The sequence below is a fragment of the Tribolium castaneum genome, chromosome 5 (assembly GCF_031307605.1).
Source record: "Tribolium castaneum strain GA2 chromosome 5, icTriCast1.1, whole genome shotgun sequence".
In the NCBI taxonomy this organism is placed as follows: Eukaryota; Metazoa; Arthropoda; class Insecta; order Coleoptera; family Tenebrionidae; genus Tribolium; species Tribolium castaneum.
In genome coordinates, this window is record NC_087398.1 from 5,138,517 (window position 1) to 5,165,371 (window position 26,855).

General features: G+C 38.5%; 3 protein-coding genes and 1 non-coding gene across 11 annotated transcripts; 2 read left to right on the plus strand and 2 right to left on the minus strand.

Annotated features, from left to right (window-relative positions):
- On the minus strand, window positions 1-14,872 carry LOC103315153 (uncharacterized). Of its 2 annotated transcripts, XM_064356880.1 has the most exons (4): window positions 14,781-14,843; window positions 9,502-9,711; window positions 9,192-9,450; window positions 1-227 (listed from the first exon to the last, which is right to left on the minus strand). In XM_064356880.1, the coding sequence occupies exons 2-4, from the start codon at window positions 9,552-9,554 to the stop codon at window positions 141-143; spliced, it is 399 nt and encodes a 132-aa protein (XP_064212950.1). In that variant the 5' UTR covers window positions 9,555-9,711; window positions 14,781-14,843; the 3' UTR covers window positions 1-140. The 2 variants fall into 2 exon arrangements, 1 of the variants encoding a protein (XP_064212950.1); XR_010334312.1 differs by lacking the exons at window positions 1-227; window positions 9,192-9,450; window positions 9,502-9,711 and adding exons at window positions 9,822-11,179; window positions 11,440-11,496 and having other exon boundaries at window positions 14,781-14,872.
- On the plus strand, window positions 14,865-15,687 carry LOC663636 (uncharacterized). The gene is made up of 3 exons (XR_010334314.1): window positions 14,865-15,004; window positions 15,054-15,303; window positions 15,354-15,687. It is a non-coding gene; the product is annotated as an uncharacterized LOC663636 (transcript).
- On the minus strand, window positions 15,678-26,789 carry LUBEL (Linear Ubiquitin E3 ligase). Of its 7 annotated transcripts, none has more exons than XM_064356865.1 (20): window positions 26,679-26,789; window positions 26,225-26,311; window positions 23,967-24,114; window positions 23,762-23,907; window positions 23,566-23,709; window positions 23,277-23,385; window positions 23,068-23,228; window positions 22,808-23,023; window positions 21,913-22,756; window positions 21,619-21,755; window positions 21,393-21,572; window positions 21,147-21,302; window positions 20,677-21,048; window positions 20,422-20,629; window positions 20,343-20,368; window positions 17,464-17,661; window positions 17,126-17,410; window positions 16,479-17,077; window positions 16,052-16,220; window positions 15,678-15,800 (listed from the first exon to the last, which is right to left on the minus strand). In XM_064356865.1, exons 1-20 carry the CDS (start codon window positions 26,682-26,684, stop codon window positions 15,771-15,773), a joined length of 4,221 nt encoding a protein of 1,406 aa, XP_064212935.1. In that variant the 5' UTR covers window positions 26,685-26,789; the 3' UTR covers window positions 15,678-15,770. The 7 variants fall into 7 exon arrangements, with proteins under 7 accessions (XP_064212935.1, XP_064212932.1, XP_064212934.1 ...); XM_064356862.1 differs by having other exon boundaries at window positions 17,733-20,368; XM_064356864.1 differs by having other exon boundaries at window positions 20,343-20,371.
- LOC100142210 (zinc finger protein 227) lies at window positions 24,206-26,405 on the plus strand. The gene is made up of 2 exons (XM_001814844.4): window positions 24,206-24,450; window positions 24,511-26,405. The coding sequence occupies exons 1-2, from the start codon at window positions 24,316-24,318 to the stop codon at window positions 25,855-25,857; spliced, it is 1,482 nt and encodes a 493-aa protein (XP_001814896.2). The 5' UTR covers window positions 24,206-24,315; the 3' UTR covers window positions 25,858-26,405.
- Window positions 26,790-26,855: the final 66 nt, after the last annotated feature.

Here is a 26,855-nt window from a genome sequence, read left to right on the forward strand (position 1 = left end):
TCAAATATATACTTTATTTACTAAAAAAAATAAAAATAATTCAATGGTAAAGAATTAAATTTCAGTTTGAGATTTAAAAATAGTTTTTTTATATAATTTTTTTAATGATACCTACCTATTGTAAACTGGTTTATAATCTTTTAAATAGGTCTGTAGCCGCAGAAAGATGTTGGGTCTAAGGACAGCCGCAGTTTTAACAAACGAGATTCGGGGGATTCGAACGAATTCTGGAATAAGCAAAAAATTACGTACGAGGGAAATAGAAGAAATAGTTAAAAAAGCAGTTGATTTAGAACGACGGAAAGGCGACGAAGCACTCAAAAAAGCAGTTGACATAGAAAGACAAGAAAGAAACAAAGCAATTGACGAATTAAGCGCACGGGTCTCAATCCTAGAAATGAGACAATACGCTAATTTATTAAAAAAACAAATTACAGAAAAGGTCTTTCTAAATAAAGATGTGAAGCTCAAGGATGTAAGGCGCATTCCAAGTTATATAAAGCGAGAAGAAAATATAGATCTTGATTCTCTAAAACGTTGCAACGACCTCGAAACTTCATTGCGGTCTCAAGGTCTAGATCTATTACTCTTGGGCGAGGATATCCAATACTTTATTGAAATGGGAAATATCGAAGCTCATCCAAAAATTGACTTTGACACGTACATGGAAATAGTTTCGCCAATTGAGTCCAAATATTGGGTAATTATTGTATATATTTTGTGATTCGTAATTATTGTATATATTTTGTGATTCGTAATTATTGTATATATTTTGTGATTCGTAATATGTGTAACATTTTTGGGTTAATTATAGTATAATTTGCATCTCCTTTTTAATCTTGGTTGGGTATTTTACTTATTTGTCTTTCACAGGTATGTTTCTTCTTATCTACATGTGTCTGTTGGGTCGCCTGTGATGTACTTCTCGACTTAAATCAGTACAGTTTATGGTGCGTTGAAAATTGAAAAGTAGAAGTGTATAAGGGGCCAGGTATAAAAGAAAAATTTTAATTCAGGATTTTCCGCTAAAAAATTTATAAAATTAAAAAAAATATTTGGATTTGACAATATGGTTTACTGATATATGAATAACATTATTTGATAAAAAAGATTTTTAATTACAAATACTTAATGTTTTTAATTTTCTTAGATTTTCAATATCAAAAAAGAAATTATATAAAATTAAAAAAAATGCTATACAAAAGCGCTGTTATCCCTAAAAAGAGCCAAATTAAGTTTGGTCTTAAATGTAAATGAATTAATGTTTTATTTCTGTACCTGTTTTTAATGACTATGATTTTGATATCTTTGTGTATATCGGTTTATTAACATAGGTACTAACACTACATTACTTTTTGAAGAAATTTTTTCATCATAGCAATAAATCTGAATTTTGGTACTTGGCTCCCTATTCATTTCTGGTCTTAATTATACTGGGTGACAGAAAAAACATCACCTTGTAAACATCTATATATGACTGTTTTCTAGAATGACGCAGAGAAGGAACGAATTCGAAGAATGGACCGAGCATCGAAGATTTTGAAATTTGCATGAACTGAATGATGACATTGAACTCGAATACTTTCCAGTTTTCGACACTGCTGTAGAATTTATTGTTGGGAATTACATTGTATTCAGACGCGAATTTGTGCCCTGCGAGTGCTTGTTGTTAGTGCGCATGTTCGGCTTCAGATGAAGATGAAGGATCCTCGAGAGAGAGTAAGAGTTGATGTGCAGTCGCCGACGTATAGACTCGCAACTCTCGGTTATTGTTTCCAATTCTTTCCTGCCCGTTCCATTAATATATTAACCGTATTATCAACCGTGTTTCAATACTACCTACCACTGCTCGACCACCACCACAACAGGTTATGGGCCCAGGTCGCAAGGGTAGTTTTAGTTCAGTTTTGTCTACAGTAACGTTCGAGTGAAACACGCGTTCGGGCGATTAAAAACTGGTTCGTGCGGTCAAAACCAGTGTGTCGGGTGATTCACAGACAAAAACGAGTGTCGTGAAAACAAGAATGGCAGACGGAATAAATTTGTCAGCAATAAACAAATTCGACGGAAACAACTACAAGCAGTGGCGGTTCCAGCTAAAATGCGCCCTAAAGGCAAAGGGGGTGTATTCAATAGCAATAGGCGAAATAGAGAAACCGTCAGCGAATAGGGTTGAAGAACTCAACACCTGGAACAAAAAGGACGCCATAGCAATGTGCGTAATAACATCTACGATGGAATTGTCTCAAATAACGATGATAGAAAGCTGCGATACGGCTAAAGAAATTCTCGACAAGTTGGATGCGATCTACGATATAAAGACGGAGACAAACAAGATGCTTATACACGAGGAGTTTCATCAGTACAAAATGTGTTTAAATGATTCCATTGCACAACACATTTCAAAAGTCGAGAATCTGGCAAGACGAATAAGAGAATCTGGCGACAATATAAGCGAAGTGGCCATAATTACAAAAATTCTTGGTACGCTGCCGGCGAAATACCGCAATTTTAGACAGGCATGGTTGTCTTTAGCGGAAGACAAACAAACACTTAGCAACCTGACATCAAGACTCATCGACGAAGAGCGTAATTTAACAACTGTGGAAACAACAGAAAACGCGTTGGTCACCACTACACGTGTCGTACCAAACAAGAAAACGATAAGAGGAAAACCACGCATTACGTGCTACAATTGTAATAAAAAAGGGCATATTTCAAGAGAGTGTCGTGCCCCACGAAAAACCCATGTGACTCAAGGTCACAGTGGAGCATTCTTAATCGAAGATGTCAACGAAATTGCTACCAAAATCCAAGAAGATGAAGCATGGATCCTGGACAGCGGCGCCTCGGCGCATATGACGTCACGACGCGACATGTTTTCAACAATACAAGAGGTCGATGAGTTCAGTGTGAAACTTGGCAATGGCAGCGAACTAAAAGTAAAAGGAAAGGGTACGATTGAAATCGAATGCTGGCTAGAAAACGAATGGATTAAAAACAAAATGACAGATGTTTGGTATATTCCAAATCTAAAGAGAAACCTCTTCTCGGAGGGTCAAATTACGAAAAAGGGAATGACAATTACAAAAGAGAATAACAAAGCCAAAATAGTTTGTGATGGTGTCGTAAAAGCCTGTGCAGTTCGGCAGTCAAATAATATTTATAAATTACTGATACGTTGTACAACAAAAACAAGCGAGGTTAATTTGACAGCGACAAGAAGTCTACAAACTTGGCATCAGCGCTTAGGACACATCAATATGAAAACAATCCAGGAGATGGCGAAGAGAGGCTTAATCGACGCACATGGAACAACTGATGACGAGGTCAATCAAATTTGCGAGGGTTGTCGGTATGGTAAGCAACACAAAATGCCATATCATAAAATCGAGAAAAGAAATTACAAAGCCGGTGAATTAATTCACACAGACGTGTGTGGTCCAATGTCAGTAGATTCCGTCGGCGGATGTCGATTCTTTATACTTTTCAAAGACGATTCGACGAATTTTAGAACCGTTTATTTCGTAAAACATAAATCAGATGCTCTCGATTGTTTCAAACAGTTCTATTATATGTGCAAAAATAAATTTGGTCACCCAATTAAAACCTTGCGTGCGGACAATGGCGGGGAATACGTGAATCAGGAATTTCATAAGTTCTTAAAAGATAGAGGCATAATTCTCGAAACCTGCGCCCCATATTGTCACGAACAAAACGGAAAAGCTGAACGCGAAAATCGGACTCTAGTTGAAAGCGCCCGATCTATGATCTTTACGAAGAATTTACCATTATATTTGTGGGCGGAAGCCGTAAACACGGCGGCATATATTTTGAATCGAACGACAAATTCGATCAACCAAGAAGTGACGCCATACGAACTTTGGACAAACAAGACACCTGATCTAAAACACATAAGAATCTTTGGTTCTGACGCGTACATGCACGTACCTGATAACTTAAGAAAGAAATTAGAGCCGAAAAGCAAGAAACTGATCCTTGTAGGGTATGATAATGACTCGACAAATTACAGACTGTTTGATCGAGCAACTCGAAAGATTAAAATCGCTAGAAATGTAACATTCGGCGAAGATAATGAACTGACTTTACCCAGAGCAAATAAGATTGTAATCACGGATGAAATTCACGACGATGAAAGAAATTTAGAGCATAATAACCAAAACGATCAAACTAAAGAACCCGAGGAAGAACCCGTACCAGAAACTGAAGATCGAAGAGGGTATAATCTGAGACCACGTGAAATTTTAAAAACACCAAACAATCTTGATGATTATGTGATAAACATAGTTGAGGGCGATACCCCAAATACATATGACGAAGCAATCACCAGTAGCGAATCCGAAGAGTGGAGAAATGCAATACAGGAGGAACTGGACGCTTTGAAGAAGAACGATACTTGGAATCTTGTCAACCTACCAGTTGATAAAAAGGCAATTGGATCTAAGTGGGTGTTCAAAATTAAAAGATCCCCCAATAATAAAAATATTCGTTATAAGGCACGATTATGTGCAAAAGGTTTTGCCCAGACCGAAGGCGTAGATTATAACGAAACGTATGCACCGACAACTCGATACGACACGATAAGAATTCTTTTGGCCGTCGCCGCAAGAGAAAATTATCAGATGATACAGTTCGACGTCAAAACAGCATTCCTTCACGGAGAATTAGAAGAAAACATTTACATGCAACCTCCTCCCGGGTTATCTGTGCCACCTAATTCTGTGTTAAAATTAAAAAAGTCATTGTACGGACTTAAGCAATCACCTCGCTGCTGGAACAGGAAATTCAACGAGTTCCTCGAACTTTTCGGACTTAAACAATGTGAAAGTGATAAATGTGTTTACACAGGAAAATTCAACGAACAATTAATGATCCTTCTACTGTATGTAGATGATGGTCTAATTTTGGCAAAGGACATGGACACTCTACACAAAATGGGCAACAAATTAAAAAGTGCGTTCGAAGTGACCATTTGTGAACCAGAATATTTTGTGGGACTGGAAATTAAAAGACAGAGTGATCCTAAAGTTGGTAAGAATTCGATCTTCATACATTTATCGAACTTTATCGATCGTATTATTGACCGTTTTAATATGAACGATGCGAGAACATGTAATACACCAGCTGATCCAAACGCGATATTGTCGCAATCCGATCCAAACGAACCCAAGAACAATGACGTGCTATTTCCTTACCGAGAAGCAATTGGATGTTTAATGTTCGCCGCAATTTCCGCGCGTCCCGATATTATGTACGCGGTAAATGTAGTGAGTCGTTACCAAAACAATCCAACAATCGCTCACGTAAACGCCGTGAAACGGATCTTCAAATATTTAAAAGGGACTAAGGAGCTGGGAATCCTCTACAACAACTCCGGTAAACTCATCGGATACTCGGATGCCGATTATGCGAACGACATCGATTCCAGGAAGTCGACAAGCGGCTTCGTTTTCAAACTGGGAGACGGCGCCATCACCTGGTGTAGCCGTCGTCAAAGGTGCATCTCCCTATCTACAACGGAGGCCGAGTACGTGGCAGCTTCGGAAGCTACCAAGGAAGCAGTGTGGATAAGTGGCCTCTTAAGTGAAGTGGGTGAAAAGTGCGGTGGTGTCGCTTTGTGCGTTGACAACCAATCAGCGATTAAGCTTGTTAAAAATCCAATGTTTCATAAACGCACTAAGCATATCGATGTCCGATATCACTTTGTACGTGAGAAATATGAAAATGGAGATATTGTCTTGAAATATGTACCATCGACTGAACAAGTCGCCGATGTGTTTACTAAAGCATTATGTTATGCGAAATTTAATGTTTTTGTTTTGAATTTGGGAATGTTGTTCATTAGTCCCACTGTGTAATTTTTGTTTGTTTGCTTCTTGTATTTTGTTCTGATGTACTCTAATTAACGTAAGTTGTTTAAAAAAAATTGTAACAAATTCCGGCAGAATACGGGGGAGTGTTGGGAATTACATTGTATTCAGACGCGAATTTGTGCCCTGCGAGTGCTTGTTGTTAGTGCGCATGTTCGGCTTCAGATGAAGATGAAGGATCCTCGAGAGAGAGTAAGAGTTGATGTGCAGTCGCCGACGTATAGACTCGCTACTCTCGGTTATTGTTTCCAATTCTTTCCTGCCCGTTCCATTAATATATTAACCGTATTATCAACCGTGTTTCAATACTACCTACCACTGCTCGACCACCACCACAACATTTATTACAGTAAATCAAGTAGGTAGCACTAGTTTACAAAATTAAAAAAAAATTTGCTCATTGAATATAATTGCCTTCCTTATATTCATTTAGATGTGCTGAAAGCACATATGACTATAAAAAAATTCCATCACGTCAGGATTTTAAAATATCAAACTCAGATCCGTATCGACTTTTTTACAGATTCTTTGGATCCATTTCTTTGTATTATGTTTTTCATCAATAAAGCAGCTCCACTGCTTCTTACTTTTTAAAACCGAAATTTTTTTGTTTGGGTGAGTGGGTATATATTTCGTTTCCGATGTAATTCACCACAGTAATCGTTTTTCGTTCTCTGCCAAAAATAGTGAATGTATTCTACAAGCTCATATACTACATAGCCGACTGTTGCATTTCAATAAATTTAGTTTTTCGTGTTCCAAGTTTTTTTTTGGTGGTTAATTGCAATTTACAATGTCGTCAAGAAGTTGTAATCCAGATAAATTTTGTTATGTTTGTGGACTATATATAGTGGGCCATACAGGCTACACAATTACAGAATAGGGTGCTTTTTTTTAAACTATGTTTTTTTCGATCCCATGGTGAAATTTTGTTGGAAGTACCATAAAAAAAATTCCCTGAAAGTTTGAGCCCTTAATATTAATATTAAGTACTAGACCAAGGCGTGTAAAGATTTCCCATTTAAAATACACATAAAACTTGATTTTTTTTTCTTTTAAATTTTTTAACTCAGAGGCATTTAATGGGATTATCTCGCCCAAAGACAGGTCTTCCTCAGAATTGAACGCTCTACAAAAGTCTCCATTACAGTAAAGTCATAAATTTCACCTACGGGGTAGTACGGGCCCCTAAATCTAATTTTTCGATAAAATTTGCGTTTTTTGGATTTATCTCGTACAAAACACTAGCTACAGAAAAATTGTAAATGAGAAACTTGTAGGAAATTTAATTTCCTACAAAAAAGTCTTTGGCACCAAATCGTGAATATTAATACTTTTTGAGATACAGAGATTTTAAGTTAAAGTGGTATGGAATCCGATTCCAGTTTCAGTTGTCTATATCTAAAAATAAAGACGTGATGGATAAATTCTGGTGGTATTTTTGAATTCAGGGTCCTCAAAATAGTGTATTAAAAGTGTTTTTATTTGATGAGCAAAACCCTTGTAAACTAGTGTAGTCGTTTTTTTTACAGTTTTAGTATATAAGTTTTGTTCGTTGAATGCTGTTTAGTGTAATAAATAAGTGATTTTTTTCTTTTGAATACAGTGCTTTTATTTCTAATTAACTTAAAATTGATCAGGTCGACGGAAAAACTTAATATGCACCATCCACCCCGACAAAAAATGCATCTTATATTGACTCGGCTATAATATGCAATTTTTTTGTCCGTGGTACATAAATATTCTACACATCCTTATAGACAATATAATAATATATTTTATCTGCTCCCAGTATGGTAAATAGGCTATTGTTACATTGTTTTATAGCAGGTAAGTTGAATTTATCCATCATATGTTGGTTGCTACGGACGATGTGCGGTAAGTGTAAAAACAAGAGAATTGGTAAAGAATTGTCCCGTTTTTAAGGTAATTTTGTATGATTTTGGGTGATTTTCAACGGTTTTTTCGTGTGCCCAATTTTAAGTGGTCTACAGATATTTGGATACTTTTGGGGTGTATAAAATTTCGTGATTTTTTGAAGGATTTTGGGACTTATTTGGTCATTTCTGTTGGTTTTTCGCCGATTATAATGGATTTTTGAGGTGCATAAAAATTAATGCTTTCTGAAGAGTTTTAGGCCAAATTCGGTTGTTTGCTTTTGGGTAAACAGCTAAATTTATAGAATTTTGCCTTGTTTTTTAAGACGCCAAATGTCCTGGCCCAGAAGTAAAAAGCCATTTTGGGGTGTGTAAAAACAAGGTATTTTATTGTTTTTTTAGAGCGTATTTGTAGGATTCTACCCTGTTTTTCGTGTGCCCAATTTTTGGTGGTCTACAGATATTTGGGAGCTTTTGGGGTGGATAAAAATTAATGACTTGAGAGGTTCTAGGCCCTATTCGGTTGTTTGCTTTTGGGCAAACAGTTAATTTGTAAGATTTTGACTTGTTTTTTAAGACGCCAAATATCCTGGCCCAGAAGTAACATTCTATACTCTACTTTCAAATTTTAAAAATGGTGTCGATGTACCTACTGATTGATTATTTTCAAAAACTGTGTATTAGTCCGGTAATGGGCAAATGGTGAGCGACGTCTAAAATATTTGAAAAATTCTGTTTCTTGAGATTTCCCTAGGAGTTTTATAAAAATAAAATTTTGATTTATTGATTATTTAATATAAGATTAAACATCTTTATATTATATCTTTTTTATATGTTACTGTGTTACTGCTAAAAAATTTAAAATAAATCGTTACAAACACAATTTTTTATTTACCGCACTTGAAAGTTACCACGACTCAATACACATGACCTTTTTCCTGAATTAACCATATGAGTAATCCAGAAAAGCCATTTTCCTTTTGCGGTGGCGTAAAGTATTTGAAATAATATCGAAAGTATTGTTTCCTTCGAATAAAATGAACCATATATTAAAAAGCAAGACCACCATAACAATTACATTCACACCGGTAATTATTTTTTTCAAGGTTTATTGTCGCTAAATCAAACAGTAATAAATTGATAATGAATTAATCCAACCTTCTGAGCGTTCTGAGATCATGAGCGTTGCAATAAAAGTTTGTGTAAACAAATTACCCCAAATGATTATTTTCGAAATGTAATAAGCACGAAATTTTACAACCTTGCGAATGCAATGATGTGTGCAAACAAAATGACAATTCATTAGCAATAATTGCAAGTTATGTAAGGAAACTCTAATTCGGTACATCCCACGTAACGAAATCGACAAACCGAGTCAATATTGACCCGGGAATTCTCATACCTCACAAACCAAACACTTTACCTCGATCATCTCGGTCCGGTTCATGTACGGCGTGAAAAACATGGCCATGCTTTTATGGGCCAAAACCAGCAGAAACGCGTTCAAAAACCGAATCCCGTGGATGGCCTCAATATCATCGCTCGACCGCTTGATGGTGACCAGAGTGGTCCAGTTTTTCCGCAAGGAAAACGCCACCATCCACCTGTTTTTCTCCCCGAGAGCATAACAGTCGTACCCCGTGCTCACAGCCACCAGAAGGACGATTCCGGCGAAAATCCCTCTGAAACATGATTTGCAGGATTTCGCTCGCACTTGACGAAAGTGAAATTACGAGACTATGATGGTCGAGGTCGGCAACGGTTCTTTTTGGCTTGATTGGCACATGTCTGGCTCTACCAGGACTCGCACTGCTCGGTGCGGTGTTTTTGGAGATTGTGTCGATTTTGGTCCGGAGGGCCAGCTGGACGTCCGCAGAGGAGCAGGCGCTGGGGACACAAAGGGCCCAGTTGACGCTCGAAAAGCGGGGGACGCGATGCCCTGGCTTTAAAAATGTTAGAACTGACGTCACTTGTTGAGTTTTTGAGCAATTTGTACAGGACATGCGTTAACCGATAACATTTCATTTAAGAAATTAAAAAAATATGACAGTGGTTAAACTTTATGTTCTAACTTTCTTCAGTTTGTTTATTAGACAAAGGTATTGTACAATTTACTTTTAATTTTGATATCATCAGTAATTTAGGTTACAAACTAAACATAAAAGCACAGTAATTTTGCAAACTATTAGTATCAAATTAGTATGTATTTACAGAGAATCAATACATGGAGCCTTAGACAATATCTCTACGCTCAAATATATCTAAAATTTTAGAATTTGCCCAAGTTCCATGTGTCACCATAAAGCTCTGTGAGAAATATTTAACAATGTAAAAAGGTATTAAAACCGTTATAGGTAATTTGATTTTAGTATAAGCTTTTTCATCTACTTGATAATTTACTTCCACTAAAATATTGCATAACAATGATTTTTGAACAATTTTACTAATAGCATCTACATAAGCTACAATATTATCTTCGACAAAAACACAGTAATTTGCGCTCGTTTCGAGTTCATCATACAAATCAGATTTATTTTTTGTGTAAATAATTCCTTTCGTACATGCCGATATAAAGTTCCAAGCTGATGTCGATGTGGTGATGCAGATGCTGCTGTAGCCATTCATCATTTTCTTAATAATTTCTGTGTGAGCTAGTCTATAAATTTTATTATCATAATTTTGCAAACGACGTCCAATGTCTTCCTCTCCTTTCAGCAGACCTTCAAACCAAATCAGTCCAAGGTGCTTGGCCAATGTTTCACAGTAAGATCTATCCCCAACTAATATCAATATATCCACTTGACATTTCACAGTATTGTTAAATTGACAGTTGTTTACATGTCCTCGCAGCTCAAAGTCCCCCGCTTTTTGACATGTTCTTCTCTTTCTCTTACGAGTAAGAGATTGATTGGAATTAGAATCATCATCTTCTACTAAATCAGCTGAGCTTGATGAATCGCTTATTGAACCTGGCTGTGTTGTATACATAATGTGTTGTAATCCAATTTTCTTATTTTCTATTTCTTCATAAGCAATTACAGTAACTTTTGATTTAATGTTTGTTTTCTTGTTACAATTAGCCTCAAGTACAAGTTCTGTGAATAATGTGGGACGCTGCTTTGTGAATAAAACTGGTGTTAGATTCGTACACTTGTATTCCGCTGTGATTATTTCAGGTTTACTTATCAGTATGCTTATCAGATCAAGAGGATCTCTTTCCATTGTTATTATTATTTTATCGACATATGAAATAAATTTTTTTATTAATGTAACACACTTTAGTGATAAATTTGTACTATTGGAAAGTAGAATGTAAATTCTTCGGCGTATATCATCTTCTTTATCGAAATATCGTTCATTATTTGTACATTCTTCAAGGAAAATGGCTCGAAAGTCAAACCCATGAGTCTCCTAGAAATAAGCAAAAATTAAAAATTACATTCAATTGCATTTTTATAGAATAATGTTGTACACAAAATTGCTTTTATTTACACATATACTGATGTAAGTTACACGCCCTTCTACTTTTACCTAGACTTAACAGCTTTTTAAAACTAACATTATGCCATTTGCCAAACAGTTTTAATTGTATAATGTGCTATGCCCGTGTTAAAAAAAGCATTATTCAAATCATTATTCATTCTGTGTAAGAGTTATAAGGTAATACTCACTGTACTTAGTGAGTCCTCTCCTTCCATATTCTATGTCCCACAACACCAAACCAAAACCTTAAAAAAACAATACATTTTTAATGATAAGATTACACGTAAATTATTTTTATTGATAACAGATATTAAAGAGTTTGCAGTCAAAAGTCAAAGCAAAATAAAAGTATTTAATTTTTATTAAAAATATTGAAATTTTAATGTCTACTTAATAATTTAATTTCAAGTTAATGTTTTTTTGCTTTCTTTATTAATCCTCTCAAAAATAACCATCATCACTCAATTTACATATCATATGTACATTTGTGATAATTAAATAATATTTGCCTGTTAACAGTTATGATCACCAGAGAGCAGCTTAAGTCTATAGCTGACCAATTGACCTTCAGACTGAAAACATTTTTAGAATTATATATTTTACATTCTTTAGTGTAATATTGGATCCTTTCTTTCGAAAAATCTAGATTTGGTACCTATAAGTATAATGTATTTATGTGTTTTCTGTTTCTTATACTAAAGAACATATTTTTTTACTTAAATTTATTGTCATTTTTATGAAGCTTGTTTATTGTTGATTATTATTTTATAACGCTCTTCCATTTTATGTATTCGTTTACTGGAGAATTATACAAAAGTGTTTTTTTATAATTTTTTATTGTTAAAACATTGTATCTTATTTTAAAGAATTTAAAATTTTGTTTTGCAAAGAAGTTTTAAATTAAAAATTACAAAACAACAACTTTACAAAAAATCTACGTCTACATATCAAAATGTATGGTTCTTTGCCATAATAAATTAAAAACAAGTACGTGCATTCTATCGAGTAGTTTCCTTCTGTCAGTAGTTGACTTATCAAGAGTATATTAAATATATTTAATCAAATAAAATATTTGCAATAAATAAAAACACGAGACAATTATGAAGCAAAACAAAATTGTAGCGGAATATTATACACCATTAAAAACAAGACAACAATCTGATCTCCAGCAATTTAAAAATAGTTACAAATCTTTTACTCAAGATAAAAAACTAAATATACCAAGAAATATCAATGAAGTAACGCAAATGAGAAATCGTAATTTTGCCATTGAATATCTCCATTCTACCGTAAATAAAAAACTAACAAAGACAGATTTTTGCAAATCTAAAAGTATTTCCAGAAATTCCCTTAATATGGGACTAAATTCAGTTGGAATTAAGATTGCATGTAAAACGAGAACAAATGAGAACAAACGGGAACAATCCGGAGCAAAAGAGAACAAATCGGAACAATTGGGAACAAAAGAGAGAAAAAGCAAAACAAAAAATAAAAAAATATTCGATAATGTAGAACACAAAGCAGGTGGTCGTAAACATATAAGTTTAGATGAAGAAGCAGATGAATTAATTAGTAAATCTTTAGAAACTTTTCAGTCATAAATGGACAAACTAGTTTCATACATTCCCAACGATGAGAAAGAAAAATGGAAAAAAGATTTAAAACCTATTATTACTGAAATAGACAGATTAGAAGATGGAGCAAAAATAGTTGGTTTCAAACAAGAAGTTGTAGATAAATATATTGCAAGAAAAGCAGCTAATTTATTCCTTGAACAATTAATTATGACAGACTGTGAACTAGAATCCGCTAATAATAAAATAGATGAATTGGAATATAAATTAGATAACTACAATAATTACGATCCTAAGAAACTAGCAGAATTAAGAAACAAAACAGTAGTAATACCATCAAACATCGATGATGTAAAGAAAAGAACTCTGAAAATATTTGAAAGACATACTAAAAATATGAGAGCAATAAATGAAAAAACTCAAAAATTGTAAATTAAATGGAAAGTACTATATTCAAGAATTTAAACATATTCAACGAAGAATATCCAAAATTGCTAAAAAAGTTTTCAAGTCTCATTCAACAAGTTAATAAATTAAAAATTATTATTTTTGTTCTTATGTTTATTACCGTAATTGTAATTATAGTTTTCTTCATATGGTTTACGTTATTTAAAAGAAAAATATAATAATAACAAATGATCTTTTATGCTTTATACAATATGGAATTTCAGTGGGGGGTGGCTATCCCCCACTGAATTTACGCGATATTAAGAAAGATTTAAAGAAAATTTTAGAAAACTATAAAATAGAATACCAAATAATAAATTATGATAAGATTAAAAATGAATTATCATATTATAAAAAATTGATAACAAAATATATTATAAATATTTCGCCAAATAGTTAATTTAAATAAAACAATATGGATTTTATTGAGTGTTCGTAATATTAAATCCCTAATAATAACATTAAATACAAAAACGGATCAAGAAATTAAAGAATATTATATTACTTTGGAAGAAATATTTTATTCATATTTGGAATACACTAAAAAGTTTTATTTGAATATAGGAGAATCACTCGAAAAGATAGTCAGATAAAGCAAATTGAAACGATAATTGAAATTAAGAGAGATGATTAAAAATATTATCAAGTTAACCAAAGAGCATATAATAAATAGTATAATAGTTTTATAGCAAAGATTCGGTAATAAACAATATAACAACAATTGTGGTAAAGACATGTTTTCATTATAATTTAATCGATGATGATAATGTAAACAGATAACTCATCTTTGATAACCTAAGCACAACAAATTGTGCTTAAAAAAATATATAATATATATTTTTATAATATAATATATATTATATTATAATATATAATAAATATATATATATATATTTTGGAATGCAACTAACTTTGAGAGAAATTGTGTTGTTGATAGAATGAGTAGGTAAGTTTATTAATGGTCAAGCTTATTTGCCTGTAAAGTATGCTATTATAAAGTAACTGCGAAAGGCAATTAGTTAACTTTAACAAACTAGTTGAGTTTAATGAATAATTGGTATTCTGAATATAGGTATGCCTTTCTTCCGATAAATGAGATTATTCACTTACTTCCAAGTATAAAAAAAATACCTATTGTGTGATTTGGACCTAAGAATAGAAACAACTTACAGTACGAGTCAGCGTTAAGCAGACATTTTCTCTGCGATATTTAAAAACCTTTACAAAAACACAAATTCAGATAAGCAATTTTGCCTACCGTACAACACGTGTTACAACTTCCTAGTGATAACAGTATAATAAATATAATTATTCTAGTTATTATGTAATTACTGCCATGTTTTGGACGCGAAAACAATTACAATATAAAAACCACGTGGTCCGTGGGTCAGGATTCAGTTATTTGATTTACTTTAATTTTAGACACAATCGTTGAAAATAAACATAATGTCAGACGAATTACATTTTACTTATAACATTTAATAAATATCAAGACAATCAAGACTTACCTGTTAATCGATGCACAACACGCTCACGACGCTCACACGCTGCTACAAGGTGTCAACTGTCAACTGTCTACTCGACGCAACATCTGTGCTTAGGTTAGGTTAGTTTTTCCCATGGAATTATCGGAAGAAGTTACGAATATTTTGCACAAAAACACGATTCAATACTTGCACGACTTGGCAGACAAGGTCCCCGATAGTCTAAATGTGTTAAAATCATACTACGCGTAAGTTGTCACACTTGGCGAAAGTTAGGTTTTAAATAGGCTATTCTAGGTCAAAGTTTCGAATTTCGGAACTCCAGACAAAGATTTGTTTGAAGAAGAGTAAAAATAAGTTGGACGCAAGGTGCCCGAAATGTTGTCTCAAATTACGTGAGACTGGGGCCACCTGTTACGTTAAACCTGAGACTCACAAATCAAAATTCGCAAAAAAATTACTTAAGAAGGTCCAAGCTCAAAAAAGACTGACACATTTCCAGATCAAATATTTAAAAAATAATAACATTAACGCCGAGAATACACTCGTACGTGTCAAAGTGTGCGTGTGTGCAAAACACTTATTGTTTACTTACAGGTAATTACTTGCAATTTTTGTAAAAAAGAAATTAGTCACAGATGTAACAAGCCAGTCAAGAGACGAAAATACCAGAAAGCCAAGAATCAGAATAAGAAAAATGCTAAGAAGAAAGATAAATTTTGTGGTCTTAAGGAAGAAGCGGTGATATCTGTACAGAACGAAACACATAAAATTTTAAATAATGAATTTACTAAAAGGAAGGAAATTTTGCAAGAAAAGAGGAAGTTAAGTAAGTTGACGAAAATGCTCAAACAAAAATCGAACAACAAAAGTGGGTCTGCACTGACGCAGTTTTTACAATCGTTAAATAAATAGCAAAAATTCATAGAAATCTACTTTATTTATAAAATAACATTGAAAACAATAACACTGCATATTATGTCATTGGAAATTTTTACGTGGGGTTAATTTCGCTCAATCCAGTGGAATCTGCTCCTTCACAATCTGAAAATAAACAAGTTTCATAAGAGAAACAATTTTTAATTTAACCACAAACACCGTCAGTTGAGAATAATTGAATTTGCAACTAGTACAAGCTTTTAATTTGCACAATTTCTGGAAAAACCTTTCATTTAGTCCCCACTTGACAGTAAAACCAGGGACTGGGGTGTTAGTGGGGTTCCGTTGGGCACATTGACAGACTATCTCAGCCAGAAGCCCGTGTTACGCACTAGCGCACGTGTGTAAGCCCCTACCTTGACACACAAAATTCTGTACTCCTGGTCGTTACAACTAGCCGTTCTTTCCGGCAAGTCTTTGCCGCGTCTCTTCAACTCCTGACTGACTTCCACCAGGTCCAGGATCGTGATTGGGTCCAGTTTGTGTCTGCCAATGAGCCCAACTAAATACTCGATGTAATGCAGCCTACACACAAAAGAATCATTAGACACTGGCCAGGGGAAGTACCTGATAGAGACGTGATCGGTACATTTCTCGGGGCGTACCGTACGCATTCGGCGGCAGTCGTTTGGCGGCCCGCCTGACCACAGTCTCGAGATCATCAGCGTTTAACAAGTCGATTGAGTCGATTGCGTGACGTCTTATTAACTTACACAAGTACTCTAAATAATGCATCCTAAACGAAAATCATAACGAAATTAACAAAGTGGGTAATACAGTTACCTGCAAAGACCGGCCTGGCCGGGGGAAACCTCGTTGTTGCACACCGTGTCGATGAGCCCGTTGGGGGTTTCCCGCTGCAGCGGCACGAAACACTTAGCTGCGGCTGCGGCGTTTTCCTCTTTATCGGCCGGGATGTCGGTATCGAAGGGGATTTTGTGCTCTTTGAGCAACTTTTGCAGCTCTGTTGGTTCCTTATCGCGCAAATAGAACAGACAGTTGCGGGGGTGGTGCGCATGGAGCCCCAATTTCCCGCAGTACTGGCTCACCCCACACTTGGCCCCCATCATAAAAGGCTTGCCACAGCCGTAGCAAAACTCGTGTTTGCACTGAGTGCAAGTAAAATGCATGCAGCCCCCTCGGGCCAGTGAATATCGAAATTTACATTTGGGGCAGTCTATGCCGTTTTCGGCTAAGTGTTTCGCAACCGCGGAGGCCTGGTTCTCCGGGTCGTTGGCGTCTTTCCATTCTGCGAATTTCTCGCAAGAGATGCCCTCGTGTTGTTTCTCCCACGGCCGGCGACAGTTTGCACACGTGACGCTTTTGCAGTCGGGACAAACGAGGCGTCTCTGGCGAGGATTGGCGATAAATCCGCTCGAACACTGATTAAAGTTAGCCGGGAAAATTACAGAAACCTATAAATGGATTACCTTAACGCACCACTTGAAATTAGGGTCTTGCATTAAAGTCCGGTCGCGCAATTTCCTCTGGAAAAGCTCATGGACGGTTGCGTCTAGAATGCCTTTAAGGAGAATATCCAAATTGGCAAAATAATCCGAGACTTCGTCTTCGGATATTTCGCTGCTTGTCAACTCCGGTTGTTTGCAGAAAGGGCACGTGCAGTCCATTATCGTCCTGTCAGTCACTTGCACGGTAAAATAATTTTTAGCGCATTCTTGACAGCAGCGGTGCGTACATTTTAGCATAGATATGATCTGAAAGCCGGAATTAGAATTCCAAGGAGGTTTCTTCAAACGAAGCCAATCACCTGATTCATGGGATATTTTCCAGCGCACAGTTCGCAGTCTTGTTGCAAATATGCGATAGCGGCGTCTAGGGTGTGGCAGTCTTTAGCAGCTTCGAGAGCTTCCTCAGCGGAAAATTTAAGAGTCATTAAGCTAACGGCAAGCTCGGCTTGTTGGTAGCTCTCGACTTGGCCCTCGGCCAGGAAGCGCCTCGCCTGCCTCTAAGAACGATTTTTGTAATAAAATATTGACTCAAAGAAAAAAATTAAATAGGCGATTTTGGCGGCCTTACCTCCATCAGCTCGATTTCACTCGGTTGCTTTACTTCAATATTAAGATCAATTTGATTATCCTCATCGTCATCATCATCCTCTTCCTCTTCTTCATCTTCCTCCTCACTTTCTTCAGAAACATACTCCTCCTCGGACTCACACGTCTCATCAAACTCATTTTTGCGACCCAAACTCGTGGTCAATTCCTCAACCCTTGCACTAATTTGTGCCAAATTAATATCAAGCTCATTGGCAATCTTCGCTTTCTTTTTATCAAACTCGTTATAGTCCTCAGTGTCGGACTCTTCAATCCCATCATACTCTTCAAAATCCTCGTAACTGTCTTCGTCAGTGCTCGGGTCGAGCAATTCTTCAACGTTACTGTCAGAAACAGAAGAATCGCTATCATTATCTAGTGATTTTGTGTAAGACAGCTGCTTCGAACTTGTCGTAGACTCAACGGAACTGTTCCGAAACGAACTCAGACTCCCCCTGTTCACAGTATTTAATTGTCGGTTCATCTCTTTGACAGTTTGAACACTTTGTTGCATCTCTTGTGCGATTTCGTCCGACTTCCGTTTTTGCATAACTGGACGTTTCTCCGATTCCGTATCACTTTTCGCTTTCTCAATCAAACACCTAACCGGAATATGACTCCCGGTTTTAACCGGGATTTTACTTTGCACGTCGGGTGATTTCGGTTCGCTTTTGGAAACTGATCTCTGACGCGAAATCGGGATTTTTGATGGTCTTTTCGGGGGAACGGGAAGCAGAGATTGTTTATTTTGGGGTATTTGAATTGTGGTTGAAATTTTTGGCTGGGTTTCGGTCGAGGTCGAGGGTTTTTCAGCGTTATCAGAGGAAGAATTTTCAATTTTTGGTTCATAATCTTTGACGACGGGTTCGGGCACCTCGTTGTCTGTCTCTATTGACTGTTTTTCGCCACTGCTTGACTCCGTAGTACTCGTTGCCGAGCCTCTCCGAGCTGCTCGTTTCTGGGCGCGACGTTTCGATTTTTTCATGGACTTTTTCTGCTTTTTTGTCAACGGCGGTTTACTTTCTACGACCTCATTATGATTTTTGGCTTCGGTAGTACTTGGTCCATTGCTCGTGGAAGGTTTTTCTGAATTTAGGCCGTTTTGTGTTTTCTCATTGTCTTTGGAAGTTTTAACATTTTCATTTGTTTCGTGTTTTGTTTTTTCATTCTCATTAGATAGTTTTACATCAACACTCGTAATTGTTTTTTGCGCTACTACAGTGTTTTCGCTTTTATTCAGATCGTTTTTTGTTTCATTATTGCTTTCAAGGGGCGCCAATTGATCGTTTTTTGTTTTCTCATTACCTTCAGGAGCGTTTGCGTCATCGTTTTCCACGGTTATCTGTTCCGTCGCGTTATCTTTTGTTTCACTATGATTTGTTTGACTCTTATTTACTTCGTGTTCTACTGTTTCATTAGCATTTGTGGCTTTTGTTACCCCGCTCTGATTTATTATCTGTTCTGTTATTACATCCTTGTTTTTAGAAACATTTAGATTTCCTTTTGTTTCGTTTCTTCTTGCAACCTCTTTTAAATCAGTTTTCGTCTCTTCTTTATTTTTAGAAGTTTGCATATTACCATTTTCAATTGTTTTTTCATATATTGAACTATTCTTATTGGAAAACTCATTCGGATCTTTATTTTCTACATTGCCTTCCGGAGTCTCATTTAAATCGTTTTTTGTTTCGGTACAATTTATTGAACCCTTATCTAAACTATCTTTTGTGTGATCCTGATTTGAAGTGTTAGTTTGATTGTCTTTGGTATCATTTTGACTTGAATCACGATTTTTTAAATCATCAGTTTGAAGCTCTTTTGTTTGACTTACAAGAACCATACTTACATCGTCTTTTGTTGTTTTTTGTACGTTTTCATTCACCGTTTTTGTTTCTTTTTGACTAGAGGGTGTTTCTGGAGAGAGCTCCCCATTATCTTTAATTTCTTTTGTTGCCACTGGAGTCGGGGAACCTTCTTGTAAATTATTTTTTGTTTCTACTTGAGCTTTAGTTTCGCCATTTGGAACCACAATGGAGGCCTCTGTTTCTTTTTTATTCACTGAGGCCCCCACTTGATCGTTTTTTGGGACACTCTGTAACTGAATATTTGCAGTACTTTCAAGTACTACTTCATTCACAGTCGGAGTATCCTCAGCTTGAATCATTTGGGCAACTGGAAGTCCGGTACTTGTTCCCGGTTCTTCCTTATTGGCTAAAGTGATATTTAAAGTACTGACACTTTTTCGTTTGAGGCGAGGAGGTTCTGGCATATCACTCACAGCATCCACAAATTCCTCAACTTTGTTACCTTCATCGCTACTTTCAGTGTCACTAAAATCCGACTCTGGTTTTTGTTCGTCTCGCTCGGCTTCCGGGACTTCATAATCGTGATCAAACACTTGTATTACGGTACTACTTTTCTCCACGTAAATTTTGTTAGGTTTAGGGGGCGCATCATCTAAAGTGTCACTAAGATTGTTCATGTCTTGCAAATTTTGTAAAATCTGCGATTCGATATTTTCCAAAACTTCAGTTGGAGTTTTTTTTAACTCCTGGTCGGTGGTTGTAGGGGGCGCTTTATCACTACTATCACTTACCGCTTTTGTCAGTTCCTTATCGCTCACTACTAGAAAACCATAAATAAATCGTTACAATTGATACCTTTTTGTTCCTTACCTTCGCCCCCAATTTTCTCCAACACCGCCCCCTCATTACCTGCCTCATTCTCCGTCCCAACCGGCGGTCCCCAAATCCGCATCAGAAACGGCTTGAGTTGAGTCTTACTCAGCTCGTTAAACGCCGCCTCCAAGTCACCGTGATGTGCCGTTAGCACTGTTAGAATATCCTCCCGACTGAACTCCCCACGTGACGCAAGTTCGGCATACTAACCACTCAATTAATACCCCAAAATTTTGTCGAGACACAACTCACCTTTCTCTGCCTTTGCTCCACACATTCGGTCACCGCTGGCCACAAATTCCCCTTGTGGAGTCTCAAAGCGGCCCTGGCCTCTTCCTCAGACACCGTCCCGACGATATTCATGGGGCCCTCGCGCCCCATCTGCGTGGCCAAAGTCTGGACGCTCGCAATAGTCGCGTCCCAGTTTTGGCGCAGCCAATCTATCGGATTCATGTCCTTGCAGTGGCACAGGGCCGCCTGGACCTCGTCAGCGGTGTACTTGTACTGCTCAGCCTCGCGGAGGAGCTTCACCAGCTCCATTCCCTGCGACTTGAAGCTGTTGAAGCCCGAGTCGGGGAGGTCGAACGAGTCGGAGCGGTTGCGGTGACTTGGGGGGTACTCATTCTGTGAAAAAACCACGTTAAAGTAACAGTTTAAAGGTTGTCTCGAAATTTTGATAAAAATAGCAACCAATCAAAGCCTTATATTGTTAAGATATGCACCCTGTAAAACGGCGGTTCGTTTCGGTAAAGTTCCGGTTTTCGCAAGTCCATGATGCTGTAATATGACCGAGACATTGTCGGTTTGCGCAACCTGTCCATACTTTCCTCACTGTAGTCATACGGCGCTGGGCTTTGTTCCCGACTCCCGGGGAGACTCTAAAGAACAAGAGTAAAGTCAGTCCGAACGTCACTTAAGATTTGATTGGCCCCAATGACCAATCAAACTGTCGTCAATTTATTAAAAACCTGCGAGTCGGTGGTGAGGGAGTGCCGACTGGAGCTGCGGTGCAGCGACCATTCGGACCCCCGTCTCGTCCCCATGTGCAGCGAGTTCGACCTTCGCAAGTCTCTTCGTTTGTTGCGACTCGTCGGTCGTCCTCGTGGCGACTTGGGGATTTCCCCGGCTGGAGGAACGTCCTCATAAGTCTGAAAAAGGGCAATTACCGGCGATAAGCCCGACTTTGAGACATACTTGTGTCGACATGTTTTGGGGCGGAGGCGATGTGCCCGTTGTCACTTTATTAACACTAGTGTCATTTTCGGGGGAAGTACCGACCGCTTTAACCGCACTAACACTTTCCAATGACACCGCTTCACTTGCGTCTTTTCCTGTAACAACAGGAAAAGTGTTAAAACACGACAGTTAGGTTTTAGTAAAAATAACACACAACTAAGTAAAAACAGCACAAGGTTTGTGGGGTCTAGTTTTGTTTATTGAGTGATGCGAATTTTGTGCCCGGCCAAAATGAGATTTTTCTACTCCTACCTTTCTTCGGGTCGGGGGATTTCGGTTCGGAGGTTTTTAGTTTGCCCAATTTATTTAAAAGAGATTCGGTCTCGCTGTAGTCTTTGCTACAGTCGTCACTCGATCGAGTCGTGTGCAATTTTGGCTCAGGTTTCTCGGTTTTCTCGTCGCTTTTCACGAGTTTGACGTTAATTGTGGCCGTTTTGCAACAGACTAGGCAAACTTTAGTGCCAGGGTCATTCACGAAGGTGCAGTGTTCACACTCCCAATTCGAGGTCGGTACTTCCAGTATTGGCTTTATTTCTGGTTCTTCTGATTCGTCAAGCACTTCACTCTCTTTCTGGCTCTCCGATTGCTCGTCGTCGCTCTCACTGGACGAACCACGTCTGCTTCGCACGTTCGAGATTCGTTCAATTCGGTCCGAATTTTTTCTCGAAATTTCCCGAGGCATGGAGGCGGTTTCACGTGGCAGTTTCTGCCTTTCGGGGAATCTTGACCCCAGCGACTTCCTCTCGCTTCGATCATTGTGGCTGAAAATCGATCTTCGGTCTTCTAAATCATCATCGGTGTCTTCACTTTCGCGGTACTTCCTCCGACTCTTCTTACTCATGGATGACTTCCGGGACTTGATGCTGTGGGTGGGCGATGGTGGTCTTGAGTGGTGATGCATGTGGCCCATTGGGACGGGATATGGATACATGGTACTCGGCGGAGGCCCATGCCAAGTGCCCATCCACATGGGATTGACTGGATACGGCCCTGGCGCCATGTTCAGGCTCAAGTTACTGCCGGTCCTGTCACACCCACATTCCAACCAGCCCCCTTGGTAGCACCCCGGACAGTTCAGCTGGGCCATACTTTGGGCCTGAAACACCCATATCAAAAAATCGCCACGTTTTTTTGATTATGGTACTACTTGTTGCATGGGAATAAACCCATGATGGTGGTGGTGGTGCATTGGATTATTCAAGTCAAACACCGACGCGCTGTGAGGGAGATTCCTGGGCGGGGGGCACGAAGTATTGCTCAATTTCCGTAACCGGGAACCGGTTTCCGAGCCGGAAATGCTCCCCGACCGGAAGCGACCCCATTCATTGTCCCAGTCTGGGTACCCGCTATCGCGGCTCGGGGGCTGCAAAGTTCCCATTAAATTGAGAAAAAATATTTTTATGGTACCTTATCAAAATCAGATCCGGCACTTGATAGATTAGGGGTGGTGCCCCTCATTGCCAGCTGATGTTGGCGGTACCTCTGCTGCAGGGAGGGGCTGGGACTTGGTACTTCGAACCCGCGATTGTACCTATCGAAACTCGGGGGGCTCGCTGAGACACGCGACGCTGGAAAAATGAAACTAGACGCGTTTTTAACCCATGGGAAGTACTCACAGGGTGAAATCGGTGTCGGAGGTAGAGGCCTCGACCCCACCATCCGTTTGAGACTATTCATCTTGTCTTTGAATGAAAAAGTGTCTTTCCGCGCCAAAGTGGGAACCCCCTAGAAACATGTCTCGATTATCGCTCCACGTTTCTTCCTTGCTTTCTCATTACCTTAAGCGCGGTTTAAGCTGAGGTTATTAGGGAGGGGGGAGGTTTAAGCGCTCACAATATAAGGCTTTGATTCGGTGACAATTTATTTGGTGAATAGATGTACAAAGTTAAAACAACAAGACCCTACCTGGTTGTGTCTCATGGGGGTAGGGCTGGGACATGGGGACGGTCCGATGGACCCGGCGCGGCGGTGGCGACGAGGGGGCGGCACGGGGGCGGATTGCATCTCTCCTTTTGGGGGTAGTGGGGGCCGGATTGAAGTCTCCATGGTCTGGAACACACCACAAGTGGCGCCGTCTACTTATGGAAATTGGGGTACTCACGCGTCGGAAGTGGGTCTGGCGTTTGGGGTGTCGGTGGTACATATCATCGCAGGAAATACAGAAGATCTGGTTGCAGTGGTCGCATTTGATGGAAGGGTTGGAGGTACCACAGAGCTGGCAGTGCCTTCCATCGGCCCTTTTGGGCTCTAAATTAAATGAAAGTTTGTGTTTTACTACGAGAAGGGGCTACTTTGGAGCGGTTTACCTGTTTTGATGGGTATTGGGGGCGCATTTGAGTACTGTTGGCCAAATTCGATAACTTCATAATCGGGTTCTTGGGTTTTTGAAAACGACGAGTGGGGCTTCTCCTCGATTGGAATTGGCGGGGGTGGCGCCCCTGACCCCGTTTTGTACTAAACAAGTGGAAATAAAGAGTTATTTAGAGCGATTTTCTAAAAATAATTAATTTTGAATTTGGGGTTTTTGTTGCCTGGGATTGTCGATAGTGAAATCCCCAGTTTGTTTTTACTCAACATGGCGCCGAAGTTGACGAAGCTTTGACAGCCCGTTTGAACTTTATTGAGCTTTTTATTGATATTTATGTTTAGTTTTACATGACGATGTATACTTTACCGCATTTTTGCCGTGTTTGCCTCAAATACGATAAGAATCTCATCGATTTAGAACACATAGAAAACGAGCCGAATGAAACTTTAATGAGCAAACTTCAGTACTGTGTATCTGGAGTGGTATGTTTATTTTTAATCGTCCTTAGCCGGAAAATAAATTTACATTGCGTCTATTTTCAGGAGTGGAACCTCTTCAAACCTTTATTATGTCATCCTTGTATAAAGCGCTTGAACATCACGTACAATTTCAAAAAACAATGCCTCCAGTCAGCTTCAGTGTTGAAAAGTTACGTGAGTCTGGTTACAAAAAGCAACGGAGAAAACGAGCAACCTGAGGGGGTCACAGTCGTCGACCCTTCCCAGTCAAACGCTTACATGATGCTCCCCAACCAGAAATACATCAAAATCGTGGTAGGACCCCAGACACAAAACACGTTCCAGAATGTTTTCCTCAATGTTGTGCCAACAACAACCATCAGCCCGGTCCCCATCGATAACAAGGACACAAACCAAAACGTTTTCCTTAATATCAACAACACGTTTCAAAGATACGTCCCCACAATAGAAAACCAAGTGGCGAATCTCAACGTCAGCCAGTTGTTCACGGAGAGCAAAAGCGAAGAGCTTAGCGTTGAAATCGACCCAACTGACTTTGGTCTCGGCGACGAGGGCAACTCAGAGACTGAAGAAGATCCCGAAAACGGGATTAACGACTGGGAAGACGTCATTTCCGCCATGAAGATTGCCTCTCGCTCCAACGGGGCCACCTCTAACGGCAAGCACCTCGACCCTGCCAAGACCACCTTCGGCACTTACGTTCCTATTCTCCCAAAGCAGACCGACGAGAAAATGGACTTTAGCAATTCCGGAGAGCATTTTCTGTCCCCACAGCTCTACTCCCCCCTCGACTTCAACTGCGAGACTTGTCAGAAACCGTTTACCTCCCGGCTGGGCCTCAGATTCCACATCAAAAATTTCCACATGGGGAAATACCCCTTCAAGTGTGACTATTGCAGGAACGAGTATATGTGCCGTGTGGAATATGAGGCCTGCATGAAATACCACAAATCCGAATCGGACTCGCTCACTTTGAACGACTTCAAAGACACCTCGCTGGAGCCAGACAAGGGGGCCACGACTGAATCCGAAGCCAAACCAGACCTGACTGACCTAGTTTGCGACATTTGCCATAGACAATTCAACAGCCCCTCGGGCCTGCTGAGACACAAAGTCCGCAAACACAACCAGAAAAGCAAGAAGAAGTATTTCATCAAAGGGATGAAAAATGCCAAATGTGATATTTGCAATCGGGAGTTTTCGACGCAGAGTTACATGCAGTTGCACAGAAAATTGCACCTGAGGGATGACGTCGGCTATAAATATAAAGTTTTCGGAAGGACGAGATACCTACAAGAGAAGAAAGCGGAGGAAAGCGAGCAAAAATCGGACAATCAAGACACTAGCAATAAAGAGGGGGAAGCTGAAGTGAAGAAAGAAGAAGAGTCGAATTCGGATGAGGAAAATTGAGCCTTATTTTATATCAACTTTTGATAAGGCACTCGAATTTTATTTTTTACCGAGAGTATTTTAAGGTTCCTCTTAGCCTCAAACACCAATCAGAATCAAAATAGTACTTGCAATACTTGTGTTCTCAAGCACAAACCTTGGTGTTTATTTATTTCAACATCTTGATTTTTATATTGATTTGTACATACACATGTATTCCCTTTTTTAGTTATAGGTAGGTGCGTTTTATTTTACTGTTTTCTGAACTGATTCTTACGTAAAAACCAAAAACGACTATTGTATGCAAACTTTATGATAAGCTTCTAGGATTATTTTTTATATATATTTGTTAAGCTTCAAAACTCATTGTCACACATAAAATACTTACGACCCACTGAGGCATGTTTTTGGCGAGTCGCAAGCGCGTAGATGGGTTGGATATGGCCATGGGCCTCCATTTGTTATCGTTTTTATTCTGAAAAGTAGAATAAGTTGTCATTAGTTTTATTTATTTCGTATCATTTGTATTTTATATTATGATAATCACAATAAATATTTTTTGACAAAAAGGGAGACTCTATCCCAGTCGTGGGCCGGTCTAAAAATATTTATTTACGTATCAAAATTATATGAACTGACGCGGAAATCCCGAACCACTCGGCGTCCTTAATACAAATTCTTACTTAATTGTCTTTATTTTGGGATTTTATAGCGCCGGCTTACGACTTCCTGATCTCCGAAACTCCTGAACAAATGCCAATTAGAGCGCTTGCAACGTAAATATTTATCATTGTTTCAACGACACAGATTTATCGGAAAAAAATCGGGGAAATTGTACTCACATTCATGGCGCTCTGACTGTCCCTTAGAAGGGCCTTCCTTGCAGATCACCCGAGCACATCGCCGAAGAGGCCGCGTTCACAAAACTGCGGCCAGCGATCTCATCACGGCTAGCCATTCTAAAATTACTCGGCCGCCTTGACACTTTGCCAAAATTCGGTGATATTTATACAACTTAC